Source organism: Alligator mississippiensis, chromosome 2, assembly GCF_030867095.1.
Source record: "Alligator mississippiensis isolate rAllMis1 chromosome 2, rAllMis1, whole genome shotgun sequence".
Taxonomy (NCBI): domain Eukaryota; kingdom Metazoa; phylum Chordata; order Crocodylia; family Alligatoridae; genus Alligator; species Alligator mississippiensis.
In genome coordinates this window covers 291,989,123-292,009,610 of record NC_081825.1, presented here as the reverse complement: position 1 = coordinate 292,009,610, position 20,488 = coordinate 291,989,123, and the positions used below count along the sequence as shown (strand labels likewise).

General features: G+C 42.4%; 1 protein-coding gene across 1 annotated transcript in view; it reads right to left on the bottom strand.

Annotated features, from left to right (window-relative positions):
* The window catches only part of SGPP1 (sphingosine-1-phosphate phosphatase 1), a 37,212-nt gene extending 16,762 nt beyond the window's left edge, over nt 1-20,450 (bottom strand). The window contains exon 1 of the mRNA XM_019479925.2: nt 19,871-20,450. Coding sequence (XP_019335470.2) covers nt 19,871-20,404 — 534 coding nt within the window. The 5' untranslated portion in view covers nt 20,405-20,450. The remainder of the gene's footprint in view (nt 1-19,870) is intronic.
* Nucleotides 20,451-20,488: the final 38 nt, after the last annotated feature.

Genomic DNA, 20,488 nt, shown 5'->3' with positions numbered 1-20,488 from the left:
GCAAGAGAACTAAATCGCTCTCCAAAACTAAGATCAAAGCTGGCTATTCTCTTTACTGTTTCAGCAGCCACAACTGAGTTGTGAACCCCCAAGTACTCAGTCTAGGTGTATTTGGAGATTCAGAAGCCAGACCCAGAAACATCGGCTGATTTCCTGCATTTTCCCTTGCATCTGCTACGGCTAAAGTGATGGGCTGCATAACTACCTGGATAGAGTAAAGAATCTTTAGTCTCCTTGCAGTGAACTCTAAAGGCCTTATAAAGTCCAGTTTCCCTCACCATAATACAGTAGGTCCAATGATCACAGCTCACCATGTCATCATATCAAAGATAGAAGAACAGAATTCACAACCTAAATTTTTCTTTGCTACCCTGCTAGGCCTTCCCTTCCCATGCCTTTAGTAAGGATTGTCCTAGGTAACTTCCTGGCTACTGAGCTTTTATTTATATTAGTTTGCTCCTATTAAATTAGGGGTCGGTAACATTTAAGAATGATGGGATATTGCTCGAAACCTGATCACAGTGCCCCTCTCTGCACTGCCCCACAGGAATGTACAGCGTAGGGCAGAGAAGATGCCTCTGTCACTGTGTGCCAGCAATGGTTATTGACTCCCACCTTAAATCTATTTCTACAGTCTTTCCTTGAGTTCCTTACAGTCTCTCAAAATCCCTTTTAAGTTGTTGTTGAAATCTGGTTCTGAAGTGCCAATAATTGTAGCTGCTAAAAAACTTCCTCTTTTTTCCTGTTTATTACAAGTATTTTTAGTTTGGTATCAACCCTGTTCTTGAATAATACCGGATTTCCATTCACGTTTCCTCTCATCTGAAAATGCAACAATGTATTATTTGGAGAAGCATTTACTACTTTGCCTTAATTTAAAAATCGCCATCTTGTATAATAATAACTATAATTCAGTTTAATGTGGAAACTGATCACAGATGTTCCTGGAAAAATATAAAATAAAAATTAATTTACATTTTGGTGAGAACTACACAAAGTTTCCACATTTTTTTCCTACACATAAAGCCTTCATCATCCTCACACTCATAAAACTAGAGGTTAGCAGGGACTTCAAAGATCATCTAACCAGGTCCCCAAATTGAACCTTCGCCGAGTTAAGAGATCTTTTATACCAAGAGTTCCCAAATCAGTCTTGTGGACATGCTGCTCAAAAGATCCTCTAAAAACATATGGTTCCTTATACAGAAGGTAGGCAGATTAGCATGGCCACACAAACCCATAAGAAAAGCGCTCATTCCATTTGCCGAGACGAAAGCCAGGAGACCATGAGGTCAAAGTTTACCACTTCCACAGAGTAATTACGATCTTGTTCTGGCAAATCAACCTTTTTTCCACCCGTTTCAGAAGAGCCATTAAAAATGATTAAATCACTCTTGATTTATACACAGGATCAGCCTATAATCAGGCCCCTGACAATCCTGACTTCTGAATTTGCATGCACAAAAATACTGCAATAAAAATGACACGTAAATGTTTTTCAGTGCAGTTTTCATTTTAGTATTTTAGTTCATTTAACCTTTTTTTATCTTTTCCCATGTTAGTAGATTCACATGTACAATTCTGTAAGGACAACAGCAGTTCAAAAAATTTACAAATTGATATCTACAGATAGAGAAAAAAAGTCTCTCTCTAAGAAGCGGCTTTTTAACCTAAAAATGTGGGGTCAGTGTATATGGGGTCCAAATGTAGTTCTTTTTACTTGTAATGGGAACAATGCAGTAATTATACAATTGACTGATGCTACTACTTATTAAAGCTTCAAGAAGCAGTCACACAATAGGACAAAGAATCTGAGAGGTTGCCAAGATCACTTTCGGAAGATCTAGGAACAGAACCCAAGTTTCACCCATCTATCTTAATCTTTCCAACAGACAGCATGGCCATGTCTTCTTATTTAGCTACACTCTCACTGAAATGGGCTACTCCAGATCTACAGGTCACTAAAAGACACTCAGATGATCTTCAAATTATAAGATCTCATGAGGCATCCCTTCTCTATCACCCATTTAAAAAGTCTTATTGAGACACCAGAGAACGAATCCCCGCACCCCTACCCCACCAACCTTCCATGGACTTCCTACATGATTTTGAGCAAGTCATTTGAACTAATGTTTACATAGGAGGCCACAAAACTATTATTCATGAACCATATTGTAAAAAATTTAAGTGAGAAGCAGGCATTTTTGGGGTGATTACTTTTATTTCATCAACTATATGGTTGGAAGGGACATCAGTGAGCTTTTGGGTACCACCATACTCTTCCTCAGGTTTCTGAGAAACTGAACTTTTCAAAAGAAAAATTAAATTTCTGAAAAACCAGAGGAAGAATACAGTGGCACTTGAAAACTCATTTACGTCCCTCCCAATTATATAGTTGGTCCAATAAAATATACTTGTATCAACCACAGAAATCCTTGCTGCTTGCACTTTTCCTGGATATCACCCTAACACTACCAAAAAATGAAAGTGCATAGGTGCATTTTTTAAAAAGCAAACTAAAAATTAAAATGTCACCACAATGCATAACCTATTTTTCATGGTGACACTATCCATTAAAACTTTTAACTCAGATCTCATATTTCCCCATGGGATACCACTACAATATGCATATGACCAATGCACTACTGGCCAAACATGCATAAGATGCAAAGGTTGGAACAAAGGGTTCATAGGATAGTGCAAGTGAAAAGAATTAAGTTTGTTTCCTGTTGTGCGGGCCGGGAGCGATCTGGGCCCGTTTTGCGCACGCGAGCCGTGGCCAGCAGCCCGGGCACGCGGGGTTGGAGAAGACCGGGGGCGAGCTAGAATTAGTCACGGACGCATAGTGGTTGATTTAAAGATTGTTTACTTACACCAAAGATGGTTGTGGTGTAGGCTGGACAGTTTTCCAGGCACAGCTCCGCTTAAATCCTCGTTTGAGGATTACGATAAGTTCAATAAGCACTCCTACTGCCATTTTAAAATGCAGGGACACTGAATACACAAGAAGCTGCAGCATGCTGGGACATCCCACTGGGAACACTCCAGCAGACTCGATTAATCAAGTCTGCCCCAACGCACTCAAATCAAACACATCAGAGCATGTGTAAAAGTGCTTTTACTCGAGAACAAATTCAAGATCCAAAGATCCAGATCTTTCTTTGACCTCTAAATGTTGCAATCTTTAGGTTTGAATGATGGCAGTGATCTATTTCTAACTGTTTCTGCCACTACCAAGAAGAAATATCAACTAAAGCCTTCTTGTAAAGCATTTGTTCCATAATCAGTAGCCATTTCATCTGAATATAATTTTTTAGATCTCAAACAGTGGTGAAGCCTGGTTACTGCATATCAAATTATGCCCAGAGGAAGTTGTCTGTTTTTAAACTGAAAGTATCTATGAATACCTCTAGTATGAAAGAGTCAATGACCACTTGAAATCTAAAAAAATCTGGCTTTTACTGGTAGACAACAGTTATTTTGCCAGATGTATCAAAGCATGTAAAGTTTGCCCATAACTAGTCATTTCTTATGAGATGCTGTTCAGGTTCACATTTTTCTAAGTAATATAATTGCTTCCTTTGGGGAAAAAAAACAAAAATACAGCTACTTAATGAACCTGATGTGTCTTTTTTCAAATAAAGGGAAGTTCACTTGTTTTATATTAAGTCCTCCATGCTTATTTGGAAATTCCCATTCTGTTTTAATTACATCCTCTAGAGTGGGTCATTAGCAAACCGCTGCCTGGACCCACATGAAGAATATTTTCCTCAACACCCAATTTCTTCCTATTCTGACCTGATGCCAAGTGTCTTAGTAACTTAGCTATTGTTTGAAAACATTCATAAGGAAACAATCCACCTTAGAAGTTTGTGACCCAAGGTCAGAAAGTTCTCTTCCCTTTGTGGAGAGTTCCAAAGAATAGTCTACATGCCCATGTCTTTGATTTTTAAGATTTTTCCCTTTTTCTCCCTACAAGCCCTCTTGCTGCCCTCCTGCTCCCCACAAGCACACACACACATTTTTATTTTTTAAAGTAAAGACAGAGTTCCTTCAAACTTCTGCTTTTGGAAGGATTCCAGTGTGAAAGCAGAGTTACAAATGTAGTTCTTGTATCCAGTTCCAAAACAAGAATTGTGTGTTTAAATACTTAAAAAAAATGTTTTAATTATGTGGAAAAAAAAACAACAAAAACTACACCTTTTTCTACCCCCAATAAGCAGACCACAGATTCCAAAAGACTTGGGAGAAATAAGTATTCTACAGCCTCAAAAATGGCCAGATGAGCAGCTACTGCTAGCTAAATGATCAGATATCAAGATTGCAGTGATAAAGATAAAATACACAGTCCTTATGATTTTAAGAAATTATGTTCATGTCTAGAACCATATCTCCTTACACCAAGACAGCAATCTTGAATGGCTAGGCCACTTTATGAGCTGTTCAGGGAAAGCTATGAGCAGCAGACACACACTGGAGTTATTCCTTTAGGACAGGGGTTGGCAAAATGCGGCCTGGGGGCTAGATGCGGCCCACCAGGCCATTCTATCCCACCCACGGGGCCCCTAAAAAATTTAGAAAATTAGTATTAATCTGCCTTGGGCTGCCTGTCATGAAGCCCTCGATGCCTTGCCGAAACTCAGTAAGCGGTCCTCTGCCCAAAATAATTGCCCACCCCTGTGCCTTAGGAGAAAAGCCCAAAAACAGAACAAGGGAAAAAATCTCTCTTGCAACTGCCAGAAAACAACAGTTACACAGAAGCAGCCAGAAAAATGGAAGATAAGAAAAAAGATAGCAAAAATGTTGCCACCCACCATCCTAGCAGTCAGTGGACCACACATGAGAACACATACCTATTCCCTTTCCTAAACAGCAGCTAGTGCTTGGGCTTTAAAATGTAGACACCTGCCACCCTTCAAAAGATCTCAAGAAAGGATTAAGGAACAGTACTCTACTAGGCAGGAACCACATTATCCATTTATCAACAGGTCTGGGGTATACGTTAACTTTTCACTTGACTGTTATCAAGGTCAGTCTCCGTCTCCATGGGTCTAACTGGGAGACACTGAACAGCTAGGGAAGTATAATAAAAACAAATCTGGAGAGAGAGAGAAACTATAGAATTAGAGGGTAAAAAAAGCCGGGTGTAGTGGCAAATGATTAAAGGAGAGGTAAAAAAAGTGACATAAGGAGGTGGAAGTAGACAAGAGACATGAGAGGCAAGAACATTTGTGACCTACTTTAAGAACAAGAAAATTACGAAACAAGTAGTTTCCCAGAAAAAAGTAAGAAGGCAGCACTAGAAAAGCTTCACTGAACTATGCCAGACAAGCTGAAGTGAGTGCCTCTCCTGGTGCTAACGTGATCACCACTGCATCTAATAGTTTCACTATTGAAATGTCAAGTGCCTGGGACCTGTGTAACAGTTAACAATTCTGGCCCTCTGAGTCAGGCAACTAAGAACTGGGATTATGGGACTGGCCTTAACCACTGGACAGAAAGCTTAGATTTTAACAAAAACCAAAACAAAAAATGACCTGCATAAACATCTGGTATAAAAACCACAAAAAAACCAGGAAGTGCAGTCTTGGAACTTGAATGGAAACAAGCAATCCTCTCCTCAAGTTCTCCTTATCTCCTTAGCTTCTTTGACTGGGCAGTGCATCAGAAACTGTGCCTCTCAAGCATTTGTTCCTTCCATTCCTGTGAAATATTGCCCATGAGCTTTTTAATCCCAAACATATTCCTGTCCCTTAATTTCTGAATGAAGTAACATGATTAATGCTAGTTAATGCAATTTTATAGGAAATACTCACAGATTTCACATAAATCCTGCAACACTTATCAACTGTTGTTTGGGTTCTAAGAGGTTAGATGTGTGAACTCCTAAACTTCCCCTGGCCTTATAGATTCATAGATTATAAGGGGCTGGAAGGAACCTCACAAGAGCATCAGGTCCAGCCTTGCTGCACTAGGCAGGAAAGAAAACTGGGGTCAGGTGACACCAGTGAGGTGAGCATCCAGTCTCCTCTTGAAGATTTCCAGGGTAGGTGATTGCACCACCTCTGGAGGGAGCTTATTCCACAGTCTGGACACTCTTAACTGTGAAGAAGTTTTTCCTAATGTTGAGCCTCAAGCGGTCTCCCAGGAGTTTCTGGATATTACTCCTGGTTTTCCCCAAGGGTGCCCTAGTGAAAAGTTGTTTGCCAAGCCCTTGATGTATTCCCCTGATGTAGCAGTAAGCTGTTACCAAGTCCCCTCTCAGCCTTCTCTTTTTTAGGCTGAAGAGTCCCAGGTCCCTCAGCCTTTCCTCATATGGCTTGTCTTGCAAGTCTCTGATTATATGGGTGGCTCTTCTCTGGACTCTCTCAAGCTTTGCTGAAGTCCAGAGCCCAGAACTGGACACAGTACTCCAGCTGCAATCTCACCAGTGCTGACTACAGCACAGTAACTTCCTTGGTTTTGCTTGACAGAACAGGCCACTACTCAAAGCGCTCCATTTCCCTGGCCAGCTGAGCACACTTTCTAGGTACAGATAACTGACATGAATCCAAAGAAAAGGAAACTTGCAAACCAGCCTAGGCCATCCCCAATATATTAAGATGTCCTTTTCAATAGTTCTACCATGTGGACAATTCCAGGTTTATAATTCAGCTCTTCAAACATGTGATAATACCAGTTTTCAGGCTTGGCCATAGTCTTTACAGTATCCATTGTATTGTCCAGATAAACTTTTACAAATGGTCATTCAATGCTGAGTCCATTCACCCTTTACATATACAACCCCAATGATCACCAATATCCCACCCCTAGTGAATCTCTTTGGAAAGAAGTTAACCATTTGAAGCAGAGTAACTAGTAACAAAAGATCAGAAAGGCAAACCAAGTCATATTTCACAAGAATAACATAAACATTTCTCATGATCTCCATGCCCCATGAGCCACAGACTGGGACATGTTGGTTGTGACACATTCAAAATGATAGAAAGTGAGAACTGAGGTTACTAGGGAGACCAACGCATGATGTTACCCACAACATGCTACTTGCTCAAATTTGCTACCCATGGGCCAGTGAAAGTTGGGGACTACCAATATAGACCTTGTAAACAATCCCAATTGGGGGGGTGGGGATAAAAAAAAACTACATTTATATAAACGACTCATAAAATCTACAACTCCAACGCTTGAAAATGTCATGTTCTAATTAGACACAGTTACAACCTACACCCATGTTTTAAATGAAACACACATATTAATATAAATAAAGCTCACATTAAATGGATTAATAATTGGCTGACAGATCCAAAAAGCAGTTATCAACGGAGAAAATAATAACCGAATATGAGGAATTTCTTCAGGGGCTCTGCCAAGATATGGGCCTAATGCTATTTTATATTCTTTAATTAAATTGCCTGTCAGTAAACAAAGTCATTGCTGATCAAATTTACGCATGACAGACTAGTAGTAGTGGATTAGTATACAATGATAAAGGTAAAACAGCTCCCTATAGCAATACAGGTTTTATAAATTTGGCTCATTAGAACACTGCATTTTTAATACATCCAAATACCAAATTATACATGTAAAAACAAAGAATGCAGGTTATGCCTGTAGAACAAGGGACTCTATGTTGAACCCATTAAGATGATGTGGCAAAGTGAGCTAATACAATCCTTGGGCATATTAAGGAGGAGGAGGAAGGATGAATAAATAGCAGTGATGAGTGACAATGTAATATGGCATGCAGTTCTGTTGTCTGCATTTTAAAAGGAATATTGGCAAACTGAAGAGGATGCAGAAAAGAGCTACAAAAATTGTTTTGAAAGCTGGAGAAAAGCCTTAGCAGCAGTTTTAAAGGGACTCGATCTGCATATTATTCAAAATGAAGATTAAGAAGACTTGATTACAGCATGTAGGTATCTCCACTGGTAAACAAAACTAAATACTAAGGGCTCTAACTTAAGCATCACAAGAACAAACAGCTAGAAGCTCAAGTCATAAATTCAAATTGGAAGTGAGGCAAGGGAAGGAGGTTGGTTTAGGGGGTTCTGTTTTGTTTTTAAAAGCGAGGAAGACAGTTCAGGTGAACACATTAAAAAAATGAAGCAATAGATTCTCCACCTCTTGGTGTCTCCAGATAAACCCTGAATGCCATTCTGCAAGTTATAATGTAACCAAAATACAAATAATTGGGATCCTTGTAGGATGGATGACAGGGTGAAATTCTAGTCTGTTAGGCAAGACGTTGAACTAAATAATCTAAAGCAGGATTGTTCAACCTCCAGCCCATGGGCCAAGTAAGATGTGCAGGGCCATGTTATCTCAGCCACAGGGCTCCACACAGGTCAGGAAATTTGCCAGTGGGGGAGCAGTGGCAATTAATGCTGCCACCCTCACCCACTGCCAAAGTCCCAAACCCCAAGTTCCAGGCGGCAGGTTGGGGCCAGACCACGTCCTCTCCCCGTACAGCTGGATCAGGAGCAGACCACATCCCCTTCACTTCATCTGGATTGGGGCTGGGCCACACCCTCTCCCACAGGGCCACGCTCCCCCCACTCCCCGCTGCCCTCCGCATGGCTGGATGAGGCCCTGCTGTGGCCATCCCTAGTGCTGCATAAGGACCACCAGCCAGATCCGGCACACTGACCAGGCACTGCCATCCGGCCCTCTGGCCAAAAAGGTTGATTAGTGCTAATCTAAAGGGTCTGTCTGCTTTTAAAATACACTGATTACAATTCCACACATCCCTTACAGAAATTATCGCAGGCCAGGGTTGTCCAACTGGTGGCTCTCAATCTGTAACCCCGAGTGGTTAAACTGCAGCCTCCAGACTCCCAACCTACTGCTGCTCCTCCCAGTGTATCAGCTGCTGCAGCAACCGGGGGCTCCAAGCTGCCCTGCCACCTTCCGGTTCCTGCTGGGGCACTGCACAGCTTCCCTTCCTCCCCTTCCCTGCTGGACTGTGTCCCACCCCACGCTAAATGATAACCCATAAGCTATAACCAGTTATCACTGGGTTTACAAGTTAAACGATTAATCAGATTAAACAGTTCACTGTTCAGTGGCTGGGAAACACTGGGACCCATGGCATAGTCCCCACAGGGTTCCCTGACAGCTTACCCCTGGGCAGACCTATGAAGGAGCCAGTGCTCTCCCTCCCTCCTCCTGTGGAGTACTGGGTGTCCTCAACACCCAAGAGAAGTATACAGCTGTTCAAGTTAGTGTGGGAGGTGGGCGAACTTCCTGGTTGGAAATGAGAGAGCTTTCTTGCAGGTGAGCCAGTTCTCTTAGGCAAGAAATCTCTTGGACAGCTGTGCACTCTGTGCCAAAAGAAAGGCTTTTCTCCCAACACAAATAACACACCTGTCCACAGTCCAGTTCTTTGTCTAATGGTATGTAGAAATGTTGTGAAATATATATTCAGTAATCATATCACAAGTCTTCACATCTATACAAAATTGTGTTTGCTATTTTTCACTAGCTTGTCCTGTGCTATTTTTAGAACTTAAAGTCTTTTTTCAGTATATGCTTAAGATCAACCTTTAACAGCATCACACTGTTCTTTGTAGTAAGTCTACAGGCACTGATGCTTTTGTAAATGAGGCTGACAATGGGAGAATTGAATCCAGATGAAGTCCACTTCATCATCTGCTTTTTAGAAGTTGATTCATGTCCTCTCATAATCCTATCTATATTTAAGAAAACATGAGTGGATATATCCATCTTCCACAAGTGTAAATAAATTTGGTTGCTCTGAAACAGAACTGACTGGTAGGATAATGAAAATATGTCAACAGAAATTAAGTAGGCAAGACTCTGGGAGATGGGTATGTCAGATCAAGATTTTCCATCTCAGCTGATAGAGTTGAGTCATGAGCAAGAAGATGCCAAGAAGGCATCTTTTCAATTTCTAACCTTAAGGATAAAAAAAGTAAAAATTATAAAAATACAAAAATATCTTTTAATAGTCTTTATCCTTTTAACTGACAACTACAATAATTTGATGGTAATGTCGTATTATTGCAATGGGCAACTATCTATGTTCCAGCTACCCATTGCTGCAGGATCTGAAATCATTAAATGTAAAAATCACCAGCAATAGCAAAGTCCCTAGTGGATTTCAAGTCTCTTGCATTTCTCTCTTTATGAGTTAAGTGCTCTGATTGAGGTACAAATTTGGAGGGGGGAGTTGCTTTTGCTTTGTTATGGAGAATGGTTAGGAACGTTAAGGGACGTGAAGTAGCAAGCATCACTTATGGTACAAGGGCTTCTCAAGAAGAGGGTTGGGGAAACTTTGCAATGTTTCTTAATGATCGTCAGATTCTGGATTTGCCCAATTCCTCTGGAAATTTGTTCCATAGCTTTGGATGCGGAATGCACTGTTTTCAGCAATTTGCATCCTCCCAGAAAAGCAAAGCTGTCATAATGGTTCATAATCTGATTGGATACACCTGGGATTTACTCGCAACTACTTTGAAGAGACAAGGGATGCTTCCCTTATGGATGGACTAATGATCATAGTTACAGTGATCAGAGCTCTCAATTATAAACCTGCTCCCCAGACCTAGGAATTCCTTCTCTAAGATAGATTGGATTTTAGCAGACCAATGCATAAACAGGTACTACTGAAAGGATCAGCTACGGCACAATAAAATAAATAATACCGCAACTGAAGGTTACATAAATTAGCAACGTGTAAAAACAGACCAAATCAAACAAAGTAAAAATTATTCAAGTTCAGGAAAAGTCCAGTCCCCTTTAGCTGCTCTCTGCAGGCTGCTCCCTAGGGCAGCAGCAGTTTATATAGGGTCCAACTTACCCAGGTGAAGATGATTCCTCTAACTGAGACCCTGCTGGACTCACTCCCTTCTCCAGTCCCAGTCCTCCAATTGCTTTGTAAAGGAGAACCAAAGGCCTTATTAAACTGGCATTAAAAAATATACTGGGAACTAGTGGAGGGTTGGGCGCTAGCCTCATATGCTGGCAGCTTGAGTCAGGGAGACAGCAGGCATCCCCATTTCTATAGCAGCTGCAGTTCACAAGTAGTCTTCACATGCAACTTCAGGTACAAGCGGTCAGAACAATCATGCCTGGAGGTGAAAAATGCATGATTTGTGGCCAAATTGTTGTCTGGGAAAGAAGGGGTAGCATGGCTATCTGCAGGAACCAAACATGGAGGATATACTAAAGGAGGATCAGTAATCCATCATCATTTTTAATTAACCTTGGGAGTAATGATCAGAGCTGCCAGAGTGTTAGGCCATCTGCTCCTGCTGCATCACACTGGCACTAGTAGCATTTTGTGGTTCACTATGTAAGAGGATGCAGAAAAGAAATTTCTGTAGAGACTGCCCGTGTTTCTGGATATACTATGCAGCAATCATTTGGAAATTTAGAACGGACTGGTTACACAGTAAGAGTGAAAGTCTGCTGGCAATTAACCAGCTCATAAGGAAGCAAAACAATACTGAGTTATTGTGTATAGCAGGGGTGGGCAAAATGCAGCCCGCCAGGCCATTCTATCTGGCCTGTGGGGCCCCTAAAAAATTTAGAAAATTAATATTTATCTGCCCCTGTCATGCAGCCCTCGGTGGCTTGCCAAAACTCAGTAAGCGGCCCTCTGAAAATAATTGCCCACCCCTGGTGTATATGGATCTTATTGGACATAAGAAAAAGTGTCTTTATGGTCCGAGCCCCCAAGACCCGGAATAGACTCCCTCCAGAAGTGGTGCAGGCACCTACCCTGGACTCATTCAAGAAATGCTTGGATGCTTATCTTGCTGGGATCCTTTGACCCTAGCTGACTTCCTGCCCCTGGGACACGGGGCTGAACCTGATGATCTTCAAGTTCCCTTCCAGCCCTAATGTCTATGAAATCTATGAAACATAACATCTATAGTGGCTAGTGAATTCACCCAGAAATGAGTCATTGGTTCACTCCTACCTCCTAGGAGAGTGCAATAATGGTCAGGCTGTGAGCTAACATGGTTTGCTACACACTTCTTGTTGAAGCTGTGCCACTATGCAACAAATTCAAGGCTCTCCATGCCACGGATAAATGGCATGACTCCGTAGTCAGTTTGTTAGGGCACTTAAATGCAGAGGTCGAGACATGGATTCTAAGCCCTGCTTCGAGTCTTCTTTAAAAGAAATCTGCCAAAAAAAACCATATTTTATAAGCCTGACTCTCTGTATCCTGATCAAGCTCCACAGAGGATACAAGCAGAGGGCCAAATAGTATCTGGATCATAATCAAGCTTATGTGAAAAACAAGTACCAAGTCGAACAGACTGGTGCATTCAGAGAAGCACAATGGTAGGAACCGCTAGAACTTCAGAGGTGTGTCTACACAACACAAAGCAGTGCCATGGGAAGGCACCTTAAAGTTAGGCAGTACCTCAGTGGGGGATTTTTGGAATGAAATTTTTGTTTTAGGTGGGATTGAACACCTAAATTCTGCTTTTGGTTGTAGTCCTTTATTGGCTCTAGCCTTTGGTTGCAATTGACATCAACCTGAGGCTTTGCAGTTTTAACAGGTGTTTTACTGTGGAATGTACAAATAAACACATTTAAATGCATACTATTAAATACATTTCAGAAACCCATCATGAAAGTAATGCAAGTAGTTTGTTTGCATAAATAATATAGAACTAGTTTCCAAATCAAGTATTTTTGTGTGAATTTATAAATGAAACATGATCATGAGAACTTGACAACTGCATCAGTCATTTCATCCGACGCTGCAGTATATAAATAATGATCCTCTTGGGGAAAATTCCCTATTCCTGCAAACTCTCTCAAATTCTGCGTTAAGGCACTAAAAACGGCGTAAAGTATATATAGGGCATTGCTTCTAGGATCAATGGTGAATCAATTGTTTAAAATTTGCTGAAAAAAATTCAGAATGTTACAGTTGCAGCTTACATTTTGTGCTTCTCTAGATATTATCCAGAAAGTGATATATGTGCTTCAATTGGGAAGAAGATATCCTGTACGTTTTGCAGATAAGCAATATTAAATTTTGTTTTCACCTTTAAGACACTGAAGGTTCCCATTTCTCTAGACTCTGTAAAAAGCAAGAACTTGGAGCCAAGTCAATAACCCTGAATAATGAGACAAGCATGGTTTTGTTTGCTTATTTACTAGTGAGCAGGAAACAACTGCCGGTAGCATTCCAGTTTTCAAACTGAACTGTTGTTCAGTAATAAATTCATACACGATCTACTATAGCCTGTCCAAAGATCGTTTCTCTATATAGTTTCTATGTGAAATTGAAATATTTGCTAGAAGTATACTATTATGCTGGTGACTATCTGAAAGTGCATCTACACATACAGATATGTAATGACATCCAACTGCTTCACCATCCAGTCTCCTCTCCTGCTCAGTTTTGTGCAAACTATTCTACATGGAACCCTCCTTCCCAGCCTGCACTGATAACATCAGTACTTTTAAGAAAATAAAGTTCCATTAAGTAACCAAAATAAATAAGTTAATCAAGAAATCCATGCTATATTTCTGAACAAAATCTTGTTCTCCTTCATTTCTCAACTTTGTCATGCTTCCCCTTGAAGTCCAAACTAATTCCCATTAAAATCCTTGGGGAGGGGGAAAAGGGATATACTCTGATGGACTCTAATACTATAAAAATCCCTATTCTCTCTCTTTAAGGTATTCAGAACAGTGACTTGAGATAACAATTTAATATATTTCTCCGCACTATAGGAAAAAGCTACACAGAATGATGAACTGCATGTTTTAACAATACAAATCTGCTCCACTCAGACATCTTGTTGAGCAGCTGGTTTAAAATTACAGCAGCTTTTAGAAATTTCAGTGAATAGCTAAATAAATCTCATATAGTTGTTATTTTTATGTAAACTAACAACTGACTGATTATATAAATATACGAAAAACATGGTCTGTTCTGCTGGTTCAAAACCTGACTAATGTCTACAGCTAGGAAGATGGACAAGCTGACAAATGGTTTAACCATAACTAGAAATAAACTAAGCTCATACGACTATTCACTGTTATCTTTCCCTGATCATCAAGGAAGTCAACTGTTCACCCACAGTTATATATGAATGGTTAAAACATGTGCTCTTGAATCAAGTCATGGCAGTGACTCATAGCCAAGTGAGTAAATGACTAATGTTCTTCATAGTTCGGATCCTGCCCTTAAAGATCAGCTTTGGCCTTACACAGCAACCGAAATTTTGCTTCTTTCTAAAGATAGCCCTGACAAAGAAGCTGATGTAGCTCTTCTAAGTTATGCTGGAGCAAAGGGCAAAGCCAGGACTTCCATGTGACCCAGCAGTTACTGATTTCTGGGAGAGCCCTTTGAGACTACAGGCCACTAACACTGTTGGCACAGTCCACAGACTGCTCAAGTTTACACAAAGTACTGGACTGACATCAAGATCAAAGGAATGTGGATTCCTAAAACAGGTACCTCTCAAGTTGTTGGGAACATGATAAATCTGAAACATAACAGCCTTGAAAATACCAAATTTTAAAAACCTGTCAAATGAGGCTTCTCTCTAGAGCATCAAAATAAAGCTAACAGTGAAATGTGTCTGAAGGACAGAACAGTTAACCATGATGAAAAGTGTTTTAATGTATGTTTTACTTGTTTTTCAAAGATCAATACTATTCCTTTGGAAGAGTCATTCAATATCTGTTTAGCCATAAGAAAAAGAGAGGCTACGATCTTTAAAAAACAAGTAAAACAGAGACAAGTGTAAGAGTAAGCTATTTTACAGGAAAAAAATGACTTTTTCAATTTTATTTTGCATAGTCAGCAGCACTCTGTATATAATTATTTTCCCTTGGGCATAGGTGTTTAATAGGCCAACTGGATTAGAATCAGACACTGAAAAATTAGGAAAGTACGACCATAAAAAAAACTAACTTTTAAATAGGTTTCTTTAATTTTTTAACCATCAGACGTCTTCAATAGGTCTGCCAAAACTTAAAACAGGAAGCTAATCTCTTCAATCTTCAGTTACTGTAAATAATTTCAGATTCTTCTGCAGCAAAGGAGCATGATGCACACAAGTACGTTTTTGACTAAGAAATCCAAAACATTCAAACAACCATTAGAAAGTTATATTTAGTCTACCTGGGAAAGTTATATGCGTTATACTGATATAATTTTCCACTTGGAAATTTAGTTCAGAGTAAGAGTGATTATTTTTGATTTAGCTTGAACCTTTTAAAGTGACATACTTATCTTGGAATAAGAATCTCCACATAGAGATTTATAACAATATAACTATCCTGATTTAAATTAATTCTTTAGCTTATACCCATGGTGCACAATGTCTCTGGCCCATGGGGCAGATGATTAATGCCATGTCCTTCTGCTGGCCAGATGCAGCCTGTGAATCCAACCCAAAGTGCAGTGCTGGCCCAGCTAGGGCCCAATTCAGCTGTGCAGGAAGGGTCTCAGAACCAGTTTAGCCTAGCCCTGGGGGAAACAGGGCCTGATCCCTATGCGTGCAGCCAGCCCAGATGGGACTGATCCAGCTGAACAAGGCTTGGACATTTGACAGTGGGGGAATGGTGGCAACTTGCACTGCTCCCCAAATGCCCTATTTATAGCCCTATGAGGAGCCCCACAGGCTAGATGCCACAGCTTTGGGGGCTGGTTCCAACCTATGGGGTGGGGTCTGAGTGCCCCAGTTTATACCAATATAACTTTCCAACAGAGACAATGCTAGGACTTGGGCTTTGTTACAGTCAGGGTGTAGACCATTTCTCTCCATGTCTAACGGCCATGGACCATCAACATATTACCATGAAGTAAAGAATAGAAAGGATTTATAACACATCAGCTGCTCCATAGTAATTGCTCATAGTCAGCTTCTTATCCCACAGCAGATCAAACATTAACCCATGAGCTTAATGAGACCTCACATATATGCTCTTTTTGAACCCCAACACTTGCCAGCTAGAAATATCCTACAAAGAGCTAGCTGTAAATGAACACACAAAACATGGTAATGCTACCAGTATGGTCTCCTTGATATTTTCGCAAAGAGGGTCTGAATTCACTTTTCAATCCCTGTCAATCCCACTATTTCCAGGGTAGCAAGATTAACCAACCTCTTATCAAATGGTATTTCTACTGCCTAGATAAACTATAGGAAACAGCAGAAGCACTAGAGTGGTTTTCATCTATGAGTTGACATTTTTTAATATTATGAGACAAGTACAGGAATTTACACTCCAGTGAAAGGACAATATAGAATTTGATGGCTTAGGCCCCTTCACGCAAAGGATTTAGGAGCCCTTTTTCTTGCTAGAGATTACAAATACTCCACTAAAACTGTTTTGTGAATGCACAATATTTGTACTTTAGTAACACAGATTCTGGCCTAACATTACTATGATTAGACACACGCTGCAGCTCTAGTGAAGAACAGAACACACTTTAGCAGAATGATTGTTTCCAGTCCTGTAGTACTGAAGTCAAAAGAAATTCTTCCAGCATTCTTAAAGCGAACACACAGCTTCCTAGGAGGAATATTTTGCAAGATGTTTAAAGGAACTCTGCTCTCAGTCGTATTTAGATCACTTTAGCCTAATCTTAATTACTCTTTGCAAAGAAGTTTTGGAAACTAGTGCTAAAAAGAAATCAAATTTATTTGGAACGCAATTAAAAATCAGTTAGGCACAGCTCTATTGCTACATTATGAGGTATTACCAAACAAGAGAGAAGAGTTAAACCTCTTGCAGTTGAGATTATTGCATAATGGAAAGCCTCTAAAATAAGAATAGCAAGCCTCTATATGCTCCTTAGCAAACCATGAGACACAGCAGTCAAGAGCTGCACAAATAATCTTCAAATAGGAAAACACATCCCACTTCCCTCTAGTGAAGGGGTTAGGCTGCTTATTGCAGCTTCTGCTATAAAAGCAGCACAGAGCCAAAGTTAAGATTGGGAAAGACACGTCCAACTTTAAGGTTTCATTTCATACAAATCTTACCATCAACATGTAGAACTATAAACAATCAGAGACTAAAAACTACGCAAGTATTTCATCAAGTTACACCTTCATGTTACTTATTGGATGTCCATAGCACCAGTAAGTCAGTGAGAAGTCACTTTAACTGCCATTAGAAAAGCACTAGTACTTTTACAATGTTCATCTTCTGAACTTTGGTTAAGTAACTGAATATCAACCTTTTAGTTATACAACAGTGGACGCCAACTTTTTTGTTAGGTGCCACAAATTAGCCCCACACCCTCCCAGAGTGCCACTCCAATCCCCTTCCTCTACCTAATCTACTGCTCTACTTTCTACTCCATGCCCCATCTTTGTCCAACCTACTGTTGTGCTTTCTGCTTCCTGCCCTATCTGCTGCTTTATTGCCTATTCCCTCCAAATTTATCAAGTGCCACACACAGAGACTGCCCATGTCACTTGTGGCACACAGGCAGCAGACTAGCCATATACCCAGTATACCACACCAACATCATCTTCAACCAATTCTCTCTTATCGGGAAACCCTTTTCACCAATTGAGATAAAAAAACAGAAAGCATTTTTGTGACAGCAGACAATCACTAACCATTAACAGCACTGAGAAAAGAGATAAAAATCCTTCAAGCCCTAAACAGACCTCCAAAATCTCTCCTGGCAACACTTCCCCAAAATTCCCCAACTACATGGAAAACAGTACAAAACAGGCTAAATACTATGAAAGGGAAAGGGAGGGGAGAAGGGAAGAAAGTGATGGACATAAGAGAATAGAATCCTTCAAATTATACATAATGCACTAAGACTTCACCGTGTAGCATTTACTCTTCAGAGAAATCACAAGCAAAGAATAAATTATTTTTTTCCATGCTCCTCCAAGAGGTATAGGGCAAAGTCTAGAACCCCATGTACTTGCAGAAATCTCTTCCAGCAACAAGCCAAAACTTTCATTATTGCACAAATATTATTTAAACTTACTTTGTCAACTTGAGATGCAGTATACTCCATATTAAGACTTAGATGAGAGAGGGGCAAGTCACAGAGGATTCAGAGGCCTGTCCCTGGTAATAATTAGCATGACTTTTATTAGCAGCAAAATGCAAGTAATATTCAAGTTCCCGATGTAGTATTAGTCTCATAGTAGAAAAAATGAAACTAAAGAGTTAAAGAAGCACAAACGACAAAATGAGTCAGAGGTAAAAGTGGAATTAGCACAAAAAAACCTTGAAAATTCCTGGCTCTCCATCCAATTCTCAGTCAATAAAACCGTAATGCTTGCCAAACAATCAGAGGCTTGTCCAAAATTTGTCCAATTCACTTGGTAAGGAGCAGCCAGGCTCAAAGTCTCAAAACAGGCTGCTGGGGGATTTGTCGCACACCGAGGAGACTGTTAGCCTTACATAAAAACAACTGGCCTCGAAGCTAGAAATACTACACCACCCCTCTGCTAATACCAAAACAATCACCTGGACCACAGGCTTATTTGGTACAGAAAAGAATAATGGGCATGGGTCCACACCTGAACAGCAAGGAGGCATTGGGTTCTCTGTCGTTCTTGCTACCAGGCCCAGAGGACAGGATTTTGTTATCGCTATTGGGGAAAGACCATGTTCTCTCTATTCCCCAGACCAGCCTCCGAACTGCATCCGAACAGGGACTGGCACGACTCCAGCTGACATGCACCTGTGGGGATACTCTAATGACACCAACCCCGTGGGTGAACATGGAGGCAACTTTCAAACTACACAACCCCTACTGGCATACCCACATCTGGGAAGACCAACAAGGACTTTGCTAAGGCTACGGATCAAGCAATAGTGGGTGCCTGTTTGGGGACTCAAACTTGAACATGGCAACAGGCCTTTTGCTATGTCAAGGCGTAGCATGGGCCAGTGCCCAGAAAGGAAAACTAATAAGAAGGGAGGTCACCAAGGGCATAGCAATTGATTTCTGGGGACAAGGAAAGAAGCCAAGAGGGATGGAAGCAAGGGTCAAAGCATGATAACGATGCAGTGCTCAGAGCTCAGGGGCTTGAGGAAGGCAGGGTTCCCTGACAGCTGTCATGTCTGCAATGGCTCACCGCGGGGGCCTGAGACACAGGCCTGCATTAGCGCCTCACGGGGGGCTAAGGTCAGCACGAAGCAGGGCAGCATTCCCGCCTTTAGTGCCCTGTGCCAACAGACCAGACCAGCAGGGGTCTGCCCAGACACTCGTCACTGACGCTCCCTTGAGCAGCTGCCGCTCTGAGCTCTCCCCACTAGTAAGTAGCTCCTCCCAAAAGCAACTCCCCGCACCCACAGCTCGCCTCACACCATTACTGCCCCTGCCTCGAACTTCAGTCACCTGCGCTCCGCCCGCGACAGCGGTGTCCCTCCCATTTCCTGGCCACGCGTGTGCAGCCTTGACCCGACACCCTCGTCCCCATCTGCCCTCCGTGACGGCTAGGGTGGCCATCACAGAGGACAGTCCTGTTGCCCTTTATTGATACAAAAACAGACACCTTTGTTTTTCTTGAAGAGAGAAACATAAGATATCAAAGCATCGGCCTTTGTATCAATACAGGACAGAGTCGCGCTGTGACGGCCGCACGCGAGAAGACGGCGACTAGGGGTGCACCCATCGATTTTCTTGGCTGACACCGATAGCCGATGATTACCCAACCATACTGATAATCGATGTTTAGTACCAGTACGAGGCATTTTCAAGTACGGACATAAATAAACCAGCAGCTGCCCGTCGCAGCCCGTTCGGTGCCCTGGCGCCCCCCTCCCGCCGGGCGCTGTGGGCCGCAATGATCGGCTACAATGACCCCCGAAGACGCGATAACGTCGCCGCTCGTTTTAGGGGAGCCGACCCCCCGGCGGCGAGGCCGGGGCCTGTTACCTGCCAGCGGCCGTAGCTGAGCAGCACGAGGGCCAGCGGGATGGCGGTGCCCGACATGGCGTGGGTGGACGGCATGCTGTACTCGGAGTTGTAGAAGACCTCCAGCTTGAGCACGGGCGGCGAGGCGGGCCGCGGCCAGCGCACCATGTCCTTGGTGCACTGGCCCAGGTACATGACCCACACCCAGAGGATGATGAGGCGCCGGCCCAGCCACGCGTCCCAGTTCCAGATGCAGAAGGGGAAGAAGAGGATGTAGAAGAGCTCGTTGCCCAGCTCCGTGCCCAGGCTGAACAGGTAGTAGAGCGCGGGCCGCCGGATGGCGAACGCCTGCCGCAAGTCCTCGTCGCTCAGCGAGTTGCGGCGCGGCGCCCGCTGCCCCCAGCCCGCGCCCGCGCCCGGGCTCCGCCGCACGCCGTTGGGCCGCTCCGCCCGCTTCGCGTCGCCCGGCGGCGCCTCCACCCCGCACAGCCGCTGGAAGGCGGCCACCTTGCGCGGGTCCTGCAGGCCGGCGGCCAAGCGCCGCAGCGCGGCCATGCCCGGGCCGTGAGGGGAGCGCGCCACCCCCGCCGGCAACCGCCGCCGCCGCCGCCACGCATGCGCACTGCCCGCCGCGCCGAG